Source organism: Dendrobium catenatum, unplaced genomic scaffold (genome assembly GCF_001605985.2).
Source record: "Dendrobium catenatum unplaced genomic scaffold, ASM160598v2 fragScaff_scaffold_156, whole genome shotgun sequence".
NCBI classification, from domain to species: Eukaryota; Viridiplantae; Streptophyta; class Magnoliopsida; order Asparagales; family Orchidaceae; genus Dendrobium; species Dendrobium catenatum.
Genome location: NW_021318618.1, coordinates 6339582 through 6356473, shown reverse-complemented (window position 1 = coordinate 6356473; position 16892 = coordinate 6339582). Strand labels below are relative to the sequence as shown.

General features: G+C 30.8%; 1 protein-coding gene across 1 annotated transcript; it reads right to left on the bottom strand.

Annotated features, from left to right (window-relative positions):
• Positions 1-9447: 9447 nt before the first annotated feature.
• LOC110096479 (terpene synthase 10-like) lies at positions 9448-13480 on the bottom strand. The gene is made up of 7 exons (XM_020822461.2): positions 13161-13480; positions 12009-12286; positions 11086-11469; positions 10776-10997; positions 10470-10608; positions 10028-10273; positions 9448-9935 (listed from the first exon to the last, which is right to left on the bottom strand). The coding sequence occupies exons 1-7, from the start codon at positions 13458-13460 to the stop codon at positions 9642-9644; spliced, it is 1863 nt and encodes a 620-aa protein (XP_020678120.1). The 5' UTR covers positions 13461-13480; the 3' UTR covers positions 9448-9641.
• Positions 13481-16892: the final 3412 nt, after the last annotated feature.

Genomic DNA, 16892 nt, shown 5'->3' with positions numbered 1-16892 from the left:
TTAGTATTTAATCTATTATATAAATCACTAAAAGCTAATGTCTTTGCATCGCATATGGCTTTCTTAGCATCCTTACGAGCAACTTTATATATTTCCCAATTATCGGAATTTTTAAAATTAAACCAATTTTTATAGCAAAGCTTCTTATTTTTTATCTTTTCTTGCACATTAGGATTCCACCACCAACTATTTTTACTATTAGGAGCTTTTCCCTTTGATACTCCAAGGACATCTTTTGCAATATTCTTAAGATCACTAGCCACTTTTTCCCACATAATATTAGCATCCTCATGCACAGACAAAATCTTACAATCTAAAATCTTATCTCCAAAAATATTTTTGTTAATATTCTTTAAATGCCCCCATCTAATCCTAGAAAATTGTTTTACTTTATTTTTTATTTTATGTCCCTTTATCTTAAAGTCCAAAACTAAATTTTTAGCTAGGCATAAACTTGATTGAAAAAATTGATATATTATTATCTCTTTATACTCTTCTTTTTTGTTCGGCTTTGATGAAATGGCTATAGAATTGAATAAAAATGGAAAATGATAAAGTGTGGGATAGATTTGAATGTTGACATACATCACATGAGCTTGACATGAGAAAGAGTAATTAAAAAAAAATGTTTTATATATATTTATGTACATTAAATGTTAAGAAAAATAGAGATAGAAAATATTAGAAATGACATATATTTATTAGATTTAAATGAGAATTTGATTCTTAGCTGATCTCACATAGCGGGATAAAGGCTTGATGTTGATGTATATTTATTAGGGACTATGCATGATGTTTGTGGAATCATGTACATAGGAGTTTTCTTAATATCCATTAACTTGGAGTTATTTGGTTACAAGTGGGATTTAATTCAAGTAAGGTTTAGTGAATATTGTAAATTTGAATTTAGTAAGTCCTATTGCTGGTTAATTTTAAAAGTTATTTAGCATGATAAATTTTAAATCCGACTTAGTTTTAATAAAATATTTAACAAATTATTACATGATTTAAATTTTAAATGAAAAGAAGAACATATTGATGTAAGAAAAGGATGAAAAATACTAATTAAAAATAACTTCAATAAAAATAGTGAAAAAGAAAAATAAAAAAGAATTTTATTATTAATAATATATAGGAGAATAATAATTCAAGGTTATAAACGATATGTTGGAGAGGAGTTAAGGGCAATCAAAGAGATCATAATATACGTGTTAATGTGCATGTGTCATCAGACTTGATTTTTAATGCTTGGGCATATTTCAAGGATTATATTAAGACTATATAAATTATTTCTAGTATTTAAAGATGTTTATTCATAGTTTCCCCACTTTCAAGAATCCATTACCTTCATAATTTCATCAAGTAACTCTTGTTACATAATAGATTCTTTAGGCATTTATGTTATGGTATGCTTAAATAAATGGGGAGAAAGAAGCAATATTAAGATGGAAGTGAAACTTCTCAAAATATCTCCAAGCCTATTATGGATCATTTTGAAGTGTCTATAAATTAAGTATTCCCAAGTAGGCAATGAGCTAAAATTAGTGGATTCAAAAGCTAAAAAGGTGAATTTTTTAAGAGGAGTTTCATTCCTCAACTCATGGAGTTAAGATAATGACATCTAGCTAGGAAGATGATGTTTTTAAGGAGTATGCCTCATGAGGGAAGAGCTTTCTCGTTGACCCAGGATTCATCTTCAAAAGATAGCGATAATGATGACGATGAAGATAAGAGTGATGAATCAAGTTCTTATCATGCTCCAACCTCTATTATATAAGTTATCATACAAGAAGAAGAAGCCTATGAACTTATTTTAATTGTGAAAAATGTTGAAGAAAATTATAAAGAGAAAAATAATTGAATTGCATAGTCTATTAAAATTCAAAAAATTGATTGAGCCAATAATTATCAATAAAATGAAAGATTTTTTATCTTACTACTCTTGTTTGCCTCAATCCTCTAAAACGATTCCTTTGAGAAGATTTTGGAAATATTTTGTAGTTTACTAAGTGAGCTAGGTCCACTTATAAAGTTGAAAGGATAGGGAAGTCCTGCATCATCCTTATAGGCAAGCGACTGTTTGAGAATGAATCATAGTGATATTCTCGACTAAACATTAGCTCTTTATGAGTTGAAGTGATATTCAAATTTATCCTCCTCGATAAACTATTACAGAGGATGGATGAGTTTTGCTTTAAGTGTTTTGATGGTTAATTTTATTTTTAAATATTTTGGGATTGATATTTGTTGAGTTTTGAATTTAGTAGGTGTTTGGGTGGCATTTTCTTGCTAGTGAACTCCTCCAATTGATATTTTTTGTCAACATGGCCATCATTGTGACATTATTGTGTAATTTTTATTTTGTTTGTTGAACCTTGTCGATTGTCAGCTACTGACAGAGGATCAGGTTCTTCGCGGGCTTTATATATTTGTTAGCGAAATTTCATGATTATCGATCTTGAAATTTGAAATCAATTGATGTTTAAATACACCCACTTCAGTAAGATTTCTAACTTCAACCAAACAAATGAAGCCTTAGTAGAAATGAAAATAAAGTTAAAAGGTGAAATGTGCAACTCTAAGAAGATCATAAAATTTAAATGGGACAAAAAAGTTCTAATTGCAGGACAACCAACTCTCTAGCAATATATTTTTTTTTCAACATAGGCAAGAAATGAGTAATCACACTTGCTAGGACAGACTACCTGTATTTAGTGGCGGAGGCACAATGGGGGCACTGGGGGCATGGGCCTCCACTGGCCAGATGAATTTTTTTTTTTAATTTTATTTTTGATAAAAAATTTATATACAAACATAGATTAAAAATCTAATAGTTGCGTCCAATACAAAAAAAAAAAAAAAAAAAAAACGTCTATCCTCATCTTGAAAAAAAAAAAAAAAAAAAAAATATCGTCTATCCTCATCTTGACGTTACCGTGGTCGTCCTCGATCAAATTTTCTCATTGGTGTTCTCTCATCCACACCAGTAAGCTGAAATTGCGAGTCTCTCTCTCTCACTCTCTCTCTCCGTAGTTGTTTATGAAAACCATAATAAAAATTTATTTTGTTCTCTCTAACACTTTCGGTGTGTGTGAAAGGTCATCTCTCTCTAGCTGTCTAGCATCCCTCTAGCTGGTATGTGCCAAAAAGAACTAAAAAAAAACAATTTTTGCTCTCTCTACTATTTGTATTTTTATATTGTTTTCTTTTAACCAAATTATTTAGTTATATTTTTTTAAAAAAAATTGTTAAATTAATTTTTTTTTAAACTAAGCAGTACAATTTTGTTTAATTTTAAATAATTTTTTCCATATAGTTTTTATTTATTTTTTGTCATATATATGGAGAAAATTTTCAAAAGAAATGCTCAAGTTGTTGAAGAAAATGTTAATTGTGTTAATAGTAATACAAAGTTCAAATATCTTCCTGTAGAAAAATTTGATGATTTATTGGTTAACCTTGGATTAATTTTTTTTTTTAATTATCATCATAATGATGGGGATATAATGAGAAGAACATACTTATTAAGAGGTCCTTATCAGCCTCGAGATTATGAATTCCCAAAAATACAAATTGGAAATAAATTACATAGGTTTAATTTTGCATGGTTTAACAATTACAAAACATGGTTAGAATATAGTCCCATCAAAGATGCAGCTTATTGCTTATTTTTTATCTTTATAGATCAGAAATAGGAACCAAACAAGTGGTAATAACTTCGACATAAGAAGATTTCAAAATTGAAAAAAAGGAAAGATTTCAAGTACATGTGAGATGAAAATGGTTGAGGGTTCTTTTCAATATTGATAATTTTTGCCCCCACATAAAAATTTTTTGGCTCAGCCCCTGTCTGCATTTACTATTTAGAATTTAAATAAGAATAAGAATCATGAAGGCCTAAATTCATTGTAGACTATCACCTTTTTCTATTGATTCTTACCTTTTCACTCATACTATAGATTCTATTAAAGTTTCTTCTTTTATGCTGGATAATGTTTGGAATGTGGACAAGTTGAATAGTTGTGTGCCTAACTGCTTAGTTGATATTATCAAGAACATTCCTTTACAAGTTAATTGCAATGATAAAATCTTATGCTCAGCCATGGCTAATGGTAAGTTTCATGACTTACGTAAGATTTGGGACAAAGTGCGTATTTCTTATGATAAATGTCCTAGATTTGCGGCTATTTGGCATAGTTCCTTTCCTATTACTTACTCTACTTTTGTTTGGAGATGTTTAAAAGGCTTCCTTCCGGTTGATAATTTGTTGCAAAAAAAAGCTTTATGTTGGCATCGAAATGCTTATGTTGTGACAATTTATTTTGGCCTCGAAATGCTTATGCTGTGCCAATAGTGAGGATATTGATCATATATTTGTGAATGATTTGGTGGCAGATCAAGTGTAGTTTTACTTCAATGACATTGCTGGTAAGAATTCTTTGTCTAATCTTTATACTTTACCTGATATGTTGGATGGCTGGTTACATTCCACTAAAGGTCATTTTTTTAACCTGTTGTCGATCCTCATTTTATGGTATCTATGGAAAGCGTGTAACGAGGCTAAACATGAAAATATTAAGATGGAGGCATCTTTAGTTATTAATAATGTAAAAAGAAAGGTGTTACAGTTGTATAATTATAAGATTATTACTTGTAAGACCTTCTCTAGATGTAAGCACTTAGCTAGAATTTGTGGTATTAATGTGGACTGGGTGAACAGTGCTATTGAGGATTCTTTTATTGTGTGGAGGAAGCCTATACCTCCTTTTGTGAAATTAAATAGTGATGGTATGGTGGGTTTGGCGAAGGCTGGTGTGGGTGGCCTCATTCGGGATTGCAGTGAGGACATATTAGCTGCTTTTTCTGCTCCTTTACAGCAATTGGATGTGCTGGTGGCTGAGTTATATGCTTTGTTATTTGGCTTGGAGCTGTGTATTAAAATTGGGCGTAATTGGGTGTGGATTGAAGTTGATTCTTTGTGCCTTGTTCAAATTATTAGAGATGGATTTTCTGGAAATGCTCAACATTTTTATATTATTAGAAAAATTAAACTGCTTTTGAATGCTATGAAGTTTGAAATCTCTCATATATTTAGAGAAGGAAACGGATGTGCTGACTGGTTAGCTAAGAAGGGAGCTTATCTTAATGATTATGAGGAAGTGGATACTCTGAATTTAGATACTACTTTTAAAGGTTTGTTGATGATTGATAAATCTTCTCTGCCCCACGTTAGGTATGGGTAATTCCTGTGTTCTTCATTATTTTGATGATGTTTTTGCTGATGCTGTCTCTGCTGTTGTTGTTTGTGTTCTTGGGGTGTTGTGTTTTGTTTATGTGGCGGATGGCTTTGGTTTTTTGGTTGATTGCTGGTGGCTGCTAGTTATGGAGTTATTTCTGGTTGTCTGTGATGGCTGGTCTCTGTTTTCGTGTTAGTGTTAGTGTTATTGCTATTTACCTGAACATTAACTGGGGTTACATGCTCTTTTTGTGGATTATGTTATATTTCTGGATGGTCTTTAATGACTTTGGTTTGTGTGCTACTGTTGCTGATATTTTGATGGTTGGTGGGCAGTATCTGGTGTCGTTTTGGGGGATTTCTAGAGCCTGTTGGTTTCTGAGGCTTTTTGGGATGTCTATTACTGCTGTTAAAGATTATTGGTTATGGTTGCTGATTGGGCTTTTTACTGTGGTCTTTAACATGGCTGGGTGTTATCCTACTGCTGCTGGTTTTGACCTTGTTGTGGTGTTTGTTTTGGATAATTTTGTTTTCTGCTCTGAGTTACTAGACAGGGGTGCTTTTTCTGGTTTTTGTTTTCCCTCTTTCTGCTGGGGGACTATTAAGTGTTGTTTGGGAAAATTCTGTAGTGATTTTACCTGCTGTTGTTTCTTTCAAGATGGGAATTTTATTTTAAACGTCTTCGATTTGTTTGTTCTCTCGGGTTATAAGCATTGGAATGGTGGAATTGACAAGATGATTTTTGTTGGTCATTCTAATTTTGGGGCTGTGGTTTTCTGCTATGCTGCTGCTAACCTCTGGCAGAGTTGGTATCACTGGACTCATCTTCGTTTTTTGGTTTTTATTGATGCTAGTTTCTATGATTATTATACTATTTTTGTGATATCTACCTGCAGGAAGTTATACACTTTTCGTGGTAAAATCTGCTCTGTCTACAAGGTATTTTTATTTTGGTTTTTAGCAAATTTTGGTTGTTGTTACTGGTTTTTTTGCAGGAAGACTGAGCAGAATGTCATCATCACGAGCTTCCTTTTTTGGGTTCTGTTGACTCACAGACCTAGTTTAATATTGCATTATTTTTGTAATTGTAGAAAAAGGAACCACCGGCTCATAGGTTTTGATTTTACTTTTTTACTTGTAGCTGTTTCGAGCAGTAGTGAGCTGGAGGTTCCTTCTAAGGACCTTGTAACCGCTTTTTTTGAATATTAATGCGTAGGCCCCATGAGTGGGTTTTAACAAAAAAAAAAAAAACATTTCAGGATCAGAACATCATCTAAAATCGCTCAAGTCAAATAAAGAAGAATGTCAACACATATCAATTTTCTGAAGTTTGTATCACTTATTAAAAGAGAAAGTTTATAGGAATAGAGACTTTAAAACCAAGATAAGCACAAAGGAATTAAGATGAACCTAAACTTCTGAGGCAGGAAATCCATGAAATCTTCTACTTTTTACAACTTTCTGGCTCTGGTAACATTATGACAGGCGATGATTGCAATATTTTTGCAAATTGGTTGTAAAAGTGATTTTCAATCATATTTTTTCTATAATTCTAAAGAACTATTTAAATCATGTAAAAAACTCATTGGTTTTCTACTTTTCTTCTTTGTGTTACAATGATCAGTTACCTGATGAGTTACCACCACATCTATACAAAATCCACCTAACTATTACCTATGATAAACTTGGTACCTAAGAATAATGAAGCCTTCCATCACTAAGAGTCACAAACATGCATTAATTTCTAACAATGACATTTGATAACTTAGACTTTGTTTAAAATGGCTTTCTTACTACATTATGAAGTAGCTTTTCAGCATAAAAATTTCTTAAACTGAAAAATTTTGGACTATAAATATGCATCACAAAGAAGTAAGAATGATGTCACAAATAAAGTCTTAATCTATTATTATAATTTAAGATTAGGATAATACCATATTTTATGAAAATTTCAAAAATATTTTGGATACATTCTTAAGCATAGAATTAACCATAATTTGGGGAATCTTCAGTAAACTTTCATCATTTATGTACTTCAAATATATATCATTGAGATTTCATAGTGAATTAGATGTCAAATTTGTCAAAAAATAACTCATAGAATTATTATCAATGAATTACAGTTATAAAATATTAAATATACAAGTTTCATCTCAATTATATACACCAATAGATAGAACTAAAATTACTTTAATTTAGAGTTTTATTTTTGGAATTTCCTCTAAAAATGTAAGGGCGAATAGTTCTTCATTTTTGGAATTTTCTCTCACACCTCACCATTATCTATAGAAGAGGAGCTCAAATTTTTAGACTTCTCACTCCATTAAAAAGTACCAGACACTTATTTATGAACGTTATATTCCAAAACCTCTGATCACTTCACTAGTCATATCTCCAATCTCTCCAGATCAACACATGAATGAGAAAAGTGATTCACTACCAAATTGTCATCTTCTTTTATAAACTATGTGGAGAGACTTTATGTCGCATTGATGCATCGACAATTTTTTAAATTGGGAGCCAAGTGTTTTAATACGTTGGATAGAGATCTCAATCTATCATGTCATCTTGTAGGGGTGTAAATGAGTCAAGCTAAGCACCAGTCACTCATGATTTGAATTTAAGTTTGAGCTTGAATAGTTAGATGAGTTTGAGATCAGGCTAAATTCTACGATTTAGAGCTTGAATAGTTTTCTTTTTGGAAGTACGTGAAGAACTGACAAAATCGAAAATTGCACCAATATAAATGTCAATTGGCCCAATAATGGACTGATAAGCAAGCCTAGTAAACTTATCTAGGCCGGGCCATTATATAATGAGCTTCTTGTGCAAATGCAGCGGGCTCTAAAACTCCATGAGAGGAAAAAAATTTAGTTGTGCTAACCTAATATACGTACTTGGGAATTGTAAATAGGGAGGTATTACATAGTTAGGCACATAATAGTTTTTATGAAGAAACTAACAAGTCCCCAAGCCCAACACCAGTAAAAAATCTCTAACTACTCTGAGTGGTCATCAATTTCAAAATAATTTTAGGGCATTACAAAAATTATCATAATTTTCTTTGAATATATAAAATTCATAATTTTTGAATCTAAAATATTTTGTCTAATTGATGGATGAAACCTTATTTTGTCACTATCATATGAGTTGTGACAACCTCTAGGACGAACAACAAATTACTGTTAGTAGCATCAAGAGTTGACTTGTTTAGGGTTTCCCAAGGTTGGTGCTTTGCACACGAGAGCCTTGAGGGTCTCTCCCAAACCTCAATATAATAAAGAAAAGAAGGAACATATTACATGGTCGGGCACCATAAAGTCTCTCCTCATAGTGCTTTCTTATGATGGTTGTCCTCTAAAAACTTAAAGGGCGAATATTTCTTCATTTTTGGAATTTGCTCACACCTCACCATTATCTATAGAAGATGAGCTCAAACTTTTTGACTTCTCACTCCATAAAAAAGTATCAGACATTTTTTTATGGACGTTATACCAAAACACCCCTGATCACTTCACTAGCCATATCTCCAGCCTCTCCAGCCCAGTAACATTATTGAGTGGAGGGGAAGTTTGAGAAAAAGTGATTCTCTACCAAAATTATCATCTCCTTTTATAAACTTAAAGGTGAGATGTGACACACTTATAGATTTGAAGCATATGACTTTAGCTGATAGATAACCTATTATATAGGTTAAAGAATCATGATTGGTAAGAAATTCATCTCCACATCTCAAATTTCTAACCCCAAAGGCCATATGAAAATTGTAAAAACCTCTTTAATTCTCCAAAAATATATATGAATTTAACTTATTTGCGAAGGTTGGAGCTTCTTCAACCACAAACACATAAAGTTAACGTCAAACTCATGAGAAACTTCATTAATCCAGAACCTTAGTGATATGGAATGAGGTCATTATTTACCATAAAATGCGTATTTGTGCTTAAATTTTATTTGAGGTGACAGTCATCTACCCTTCTATTTTTGTGCTTTAAATATAACTCAAGAATGTATTTTTTTTTGGGACATTTATGCCTTTTAAGACAAACTCATACACACAACGCATATACAAAGACTTGAACCAAGACCTTTTAGTTGGAAGCCTAAGTTCACAACCAACAGGCCAAGGTGAGCTGTGTCTCAAGAATATATTTTCTTACCAAGATTAGCCATTTGAATCTATTTATTTATTAAATGTGCACTACATAGAAAATAAATAGTATACATTTTAAACAACATTCATATACAGATCTACAACACACAACACTCAAAATTAACAAAACTTACTAACACTAAGGGAAAAAGGAAGCATTACTTAATAATATTACACATTTAGCAATATCCTAAATTGCACATAACATACATTTATAGAAAGGAATATCTATTTTTCAAAGTGCCATCACCTTTAAAGTGAAATTGGCTTAATTATTATACAAATGATTTGCTCCCTAGTTTCAAGATCTGGCTCTCCATATCCATCTCCATATTGGTAGAAACATTGTGCTGTTCTTGGTATATCAAATAAAACTTTTCTAAAAGACTCCACATATTTTGAAGATATTACATGTTCTTTATTCAATTTCTTCCAATAGTTTCTTATCAAACATCTAATATAATCTCGAGCAGTTGTTTCTGAAACATTTTTCTCTTTCATATAACATTGAATTGATTTTGGAACATCTCCTCTTTGGATCTCTTCCTGTAATAAAAATGAGTAACATACCAAAAAAAAAGAAAAGAAAACATTAATACTATACATTTAATAAGAAATAAATGCTCACACGCACTTACCGTGCATGTTCCCAAATCATCATAAAGTCGTAAAAGCATGCATGAATAACGAACAATAGGTGGATAGAACTCCAAGCTTTTAATAGCTTCAAAAGTCAAATCATCACTTAGGCAATATGTTGCAGTTAGTACACAAATTCCTGATATGGTAACCCAAGCATTGTCCAAGTACTCGTCCAATGTAGGAGTATATCCATTATGATACCACATTGCTTCAATGAAATATGCTTTGCATAAATCGGCCCACTATAACACAATCAGAACTTATTTTGGTTAGAAAACTTATTCTGAATAGATCATTTTAGCAATTGAAAATCTTTTGTTAAAAGTTTGTAGCTTATATAACACAATTTTATGTCTAAAAATTGGAATATGAAGAAAAAGTTTAAATACATTTTTAAAAACTTAAAAGACATCCTGATTGAAATAATTGTTATATTACCATTCGTTTTAGGCATGGAAGAATGTCCAACTCTTTTTCCTTTGAAAATGAGGAGGCAATATCATCCATTGTATTAAAAAGTGTTGTCAAACATTTCTTCATGTAACCTGGAAGTTGTTGCGTTGTAGCTATATTCCATCTGAGAGTTCCAATTTTATTTTACAGTATGTTAGCTGAGGTCTAATTGAGTAAATATATTTGATTGCATTTATTGGTCGTTTTGTTACTATTATTTATCAATTTTTTATAATAATAACTAATTAAAACTACTTTATGCATATCAAATGATTTATTGCAGTTCCTTACGCTTCAATAGCATTTGTAAATAGCTTTAATTCATCCAAGGTACCATAGATATCATAAATATCATCAATTGTTGTTATGAAACTAATAATTTGTGTCATTGCTTTTCTGATTCTCCAGAGTTCAGGCTGAAATGTAAAGCCTATGGCCCATAAATAGTTCTCCACCAATCTATCTCTTACAAAATTAAGCCCACCACGAACAACATTGATATTTCTCCACCACCTAAGGATCAAATGGAAAGGCATCAATATTTCTCAAAATAATTGTAAGAAGATTGCACACATATACATAAATGAGAAACACAAACTACCTGGACAATTCCTGAAGCTCTGTCTTGTAGATACTCTGCACCATATTGAAATCAAGTTTAGCAAACTCAAGCAATGTGGGATTAAAGTTTTTGTGTCTCCCATATGCATCAATGAACCATCTAGTATGTAACCTTGACATTCTCCAATGCAAGGGTAGCTCCAAGGCATGTTCTATTTGTTCAACAAGTTGTGGACTTAGTAAGGATCTATCATGGTATTTTAAATGCTTCATTGCAAATTTTCCCGCCTCATCCAATTCATCCTCTCCTTCCATGGCAAGGAAGGAAGCCTCATATAAATTAAGCATTCCTTTGACATCTAATTGGTTGTTTTGATTGAAACTTTCTTCCTCATTTTTAAAGCAGCTTATCAAATCATCAAGTCTGCCAATTTAAAGAACATTTTAGGCATACTTGTTACTTATATGACATAGAATTGATATAACATTTGAAATTTAAGTAAGGAGAGTTTTATTTATTAGTATTTATGTCATATATTGAGAAAACATCTAGATGTAAGCCAAATTTCTAAATAGACATTAGGATAGCTAATTGATAGGTAAAAAAAAATTACAACAAAATATGAATTATTATTATCATCATAGCATCTAAATAAGATAAAATTAAAACTTACTCAAAATCTTGTATTTTTTATAATAATCTTAATAAAAGTGTTATATATAGGTAATCTATTAATTAGATTAACATTATTATTCTTATCATTATTTTGAACAAAAACTTTTCACAAATATTTCTTTACTTGAGCAAGAAAATGATAGAAAAAATGTGAACGTGTGACTTTTATTATATCCAAAGAGCAAAAAAACTATCACTTAAACCAAACTCTTAGGTTACATTTGCATTGAATTAATAAACTTTAAATGAAAAATTAATATGGCATGCATAAATTTGTTAGTGCATACCTTAGTATTGAAGCATTATGGATATCATGTTCTCTAACAAGTCTAAAGAGCAAAGCAAAATCATGAAGGTTGTTATTCTCTATCAAATTGTTGATATTTTTCTTCGACGAACTAATAGAACTCAACAAATTCTTGAGCTCTGCATCAAAATGATAACCAAGTCCTAGTTGACACAAGGTATCCACAAGTTCAAGTTGTTCAGTAAGACTATGTTGCTGGTTGATCAAAAATCTTACTTCCTCCATCAATTTCTCCCTTCGGTACATATACTTTTCCTCCTGCATAATGTAGTGATTATTCAACAACTTATGTTATATTATACTCATTCAACAAATAAGTAATACTATACCTATAGGATTAAATATACATTTTCAAAAATAATTGTTATTATTACTTTAACATTAAAGATATAAGTTCAATTGTATGCCATTATAACTTAAGAACATACATTATATAGTAAAGTTTGTGTTTAGATGCTTATAATGGTGATAATAAGTCAATTGAGCCATTTTTTTAGGCAAAGCAAATTGGCTTTTTGCCTAAAATTAGAAGAAAAGATGTTGAAGTTACAAGAAAAATTATCAATCCTAAATGTTTGAAAAAATGATTGAAAGAAAATATATTTTAGAGTAAAAAAGTAAATTATTTTACTTTCATTTCTATAATAAAAAACAAAACAAAACTATTAATATTGTTCTACAACTGCTAGCATGATCCAAGTACTAATTATTAAAATAAAAAGAGCAGATCCACACTTATTGTCTTCAGTCAAAGATCTTATATCTCGATCAAAGCCTTCTTATTTATGTAAAATAATTTATGTTTGAATAACAAAGATTAACCAAAGAAGAAAAAAAATGATTATAACGGTATATTTTGATTAAACAAAATCTTAAATAGAGTAAAAATTTGTTTATGCATAGCATTTTATAAACACTATTAATACTAATAGAAATATCTCTATCTAAGGTTTTATTTGGGATAGTTCTTGACGATATATGGTTATTTTGCTGCTTTCAAGAAATTTTTGTTCTACAAATTTTCTTTAGAAAGTAGTAAAAAAAATTTCTCAAACACAACTCAAGTGTTGATAAAATAGAAAAAGTTCTTCATAACTACTCAAAGCAATTTTGAAGATAACTAAGCCATCACCATGAAATCAATTTGCAGTGATTGTATGTAGCTATCATCCCAAATAGTTGGCTTATAATTTGCTGTTCTACGAACAGCTGGAGAAGAAGAAGTTGTGCTAGCAGTTGAAAGGCAGTGTATGTGATGAAAATTTATTCTTCTAGCAGAAGAAGATGTTGCAGTAGCAGTCGAGAGGTCGCGTATGGGATGAAAATTTATCATTATTCGCTGAAGAATAGGAAGCGATGGTGAGGAAGAGGAGCTCAAGAGTGGAGGCTTCTTGCTAAAAGGAAACAAAAAAGGGGTAAGCTGCACAGCCATATTAATATGCTTTAAAACAACTAATGAAGTATGCACTTGATAAAAAATGGAGGCCTTCATACCTATTTATATGAAGAAATAAATTACTAATAACACATGTAAAAATAATAAGAACGCAACGTAAGTTCTTACAAATAAAATAATTGTACTTTCATAAATGAAGCTGACATGTTCATTTTTTTTTTTTGTACTCAGTAAGCTTAAACATGCTATGAGATCATTTCCTTTTCACCAGTCCTACAGAAGAAAGAATCAAAGCAATAAAAAAAGAATAAAGCAACGGGACCACAGCATTGTGAAGAAAACAAGTATCACTAATTCTCTCATAGGTGTGCTAAAAGCAAAAGCAGGGAAATTTTGGGTGTTTAAACATTTATGTGGAGTTGTTCAATAAAAAAAATGGACATCCACAACATCGATGGATCATCATGTATGTAAGGCAGGGGCGGAACCAGCCCTAATTTCAGGGGGGGGAGCAAACTTATAAGGCATATGTGTTGAGAGTCTAAGGGAGCAGTACCTTTTGGCCGGGTTCGACCTATTGGGGGCAATTACCTAAAAATCATAGTATTTTGAAATTTTTAGGAGGGGCAATTGCCTAAAAACCCTTATAATAAAGACTAAAAAATAGATGAAGATGAACAAATTATCTAAAAATCATATATTTTTTTTTATGTAAGGGCACATCGTGTTAAACATTCATGATGTGGAGTTGTTCAATAATAAAAGGGTACATCCACAACATGCATGGATGAAGGGGCGGAGCCAGAAATTTTTATTAGTGGGGGCAAAATTTTATAATTTTTAATATATTCCTAGTTTTTTATAGATGATTTTTTCTATCGTTTTATTTAATAATTAATAATAAAATAATTTTTAGACTTTCAAAAATATAATTTATTACTTATAAATTTATGTCATATATGAAAGTTTTACTCTAAACTTTTCATATACTTTTGTAGGATTTAATAATAAATTAACTAAAAAATAATTGGCACTAAAGTTTTTCATGACTTACGAGTCTAATAAGTATTTCACAAATATTAATGAGTTATCTCTCATTGGAGATCGTTTTATCTAAAATGAACTTTCATATATATATATATATATATTTCTCCTTAAAAATGTACAATAAAAATACTTGAATGAAAGATTGATAGTATAATGTTTCATTAGCTCACATAACCTAGTTTTTTTTTTTTATTTAATAACATAAAATTGATTTTATTCATGATATTTTTCTTCCCAAATCCACTGCTGTGGGGTTTGAGCTAGATAATTTTTGTTAGAAAATATAATTAGAAATTTGTTCAATAATGAATGGAATGATCATTTGATTTGGTGAAAATTCTGCTTAAAAATATCATTTGAAATTTATCCAAAATCTCAATGATAACTTGAATTCATAAAAATTTTAAAATCAAATTGTAATGAATTAAATTTATATTCTATTAACTAATTACCTAACTGAACCTATAAAATATTTTCTTATTTTTCATGCCAGGCACGTGACCCTAGTGCCCCCATACTGGCTCCGCCAGTGCATGGATGCATCATCATGTATGTAAGTGCGCATCATGTTAAACATTGATGTAGAGTTGTTCAATAAAAAAGTAGACATCCACAACATGAATGCATCATCATGTAAGGGCACATCATCTTCAAAGAAGATGGATGGTTGATGATCCCTCCTTCCCTTTATCAATTCATTGGGCTAGACCAGAAGAGAAGCACCACATCAAAACACATTCCATAACAGCTTGTAATCATCCAATGAACCAAGGTTGCTTTCACGTGGGCAAGGGCGGATCCACGTGAAAGCAGTGCATATATTATATCACGTTGGAACTTTTTTTAAATATAAAATAAGAACACTGATGCCACTGATCAGCTTAAAATATTATTGGCTTGTCCTCAAAATTATTTGCTTCCAGAAAGATCTTCAATATTTTGTCGAGTTAGTCTCTCTTCATCTGAGATCTCCTTCCCTTCATCCACACATCACTTGGTAGAAAACATTAATGGTTGTCGTCAAAACACATGTGGCTCCATCGTAGGATTAGATCCACCAGAGATTCGACGATTAGTTGTTTTAAAATTTGGAAATATAATATTATTTACATTTTATAGTTGTTGTACGTTAGAATATTCATGATAGTAGAGAGAAAGAGAGTTTAACATCTTAAATTTATATGAATATCTACTACACACATAATTAGAGAAAAGTGTAAGAATCATAAGAGACATCATATTTTTTTTATATGAAAAACCCTAAAAGTAGAAAAACCATAAGATACATCACATTTCCGCTGCCTCTCGCCGGTGAGTCTTTTGTTTCCGGTCACCCCTCTACATCACTTATTTAAGCGTTCTTAGGTTTTTTTTTTTTTTTTTTAAGTTTAGGGTTTGATTTTTCAACTTATAGGAAATTTTTTTTTTTTTTGTTTTATTTAGCATTTGTGCTTTAGGAAATATGGTTAAAGACAAGAAAAAGTCTAATACGTCATTGCGGAGGGACCCTTCTTGAAAATATAGTGTACATGTTCTACAATACAACAAGCAAATAAAGGTTTTTCACAACATCTTATGTGTTATTATATTATTTATATATCACTTGGACAATTAACATGACAATAATCATTCTTATTGACCAAGGAAGAGAAAATTCAGTAGCATTAAAGATGATGAAAATATGATATTCATAGATACAATTGGAGAAAAAGATTCCCTTGAAGACCCATTTAGTGATGAAACATGATTGGTTTTTATATGTTCTTTCTTATTTGTATTTTGGGAGTTTTGATAGACTAATTAATATTTTGTGGATCTGTACTTTGAATTATGCTATGTGATGCATATATTACATCTATTTTATTATTTTCCACTAATTTCACTTATCATTTACACGTTTTTATTGTATGATAGACTCTTACTATTATTTATATGCTAAAACCTTTAAATTCTCATTTACGTAATTCTTAGTCCGTGAGGCTTACGCCTCACACAGCCTCGAGGCTTACGCCTTACCTTACGGACGAAAAACACCTCGAGGCTTATTTACACACTTTTAAACATTGGATGAAGATGAGTTACAAATTTAATTATTCTTATTTACGAAAAATTTATGGAAATAAATTCTATTTCATAATAATAAATTCTTTTTATTATTATTATTATTATGAATATTATATTCATAATAATAAATTCTTATTTATGAAAATTTTATTATAATTAAAACACTATAATATCTATTGTGATGCCCCAGAATCAATAGTGAAAGGATTCGTCTGACATTCTGATCGAACTCCATTCCAGTTGCCTTGCTCGGACCTGAAAATTTAAACCACATATAATGAGCTTACAAAGCCCAGCAGGTCACCAAAGCCTACAACTGAAATCAAAGCACGACGATGCTATCAATATGCAGGTCAA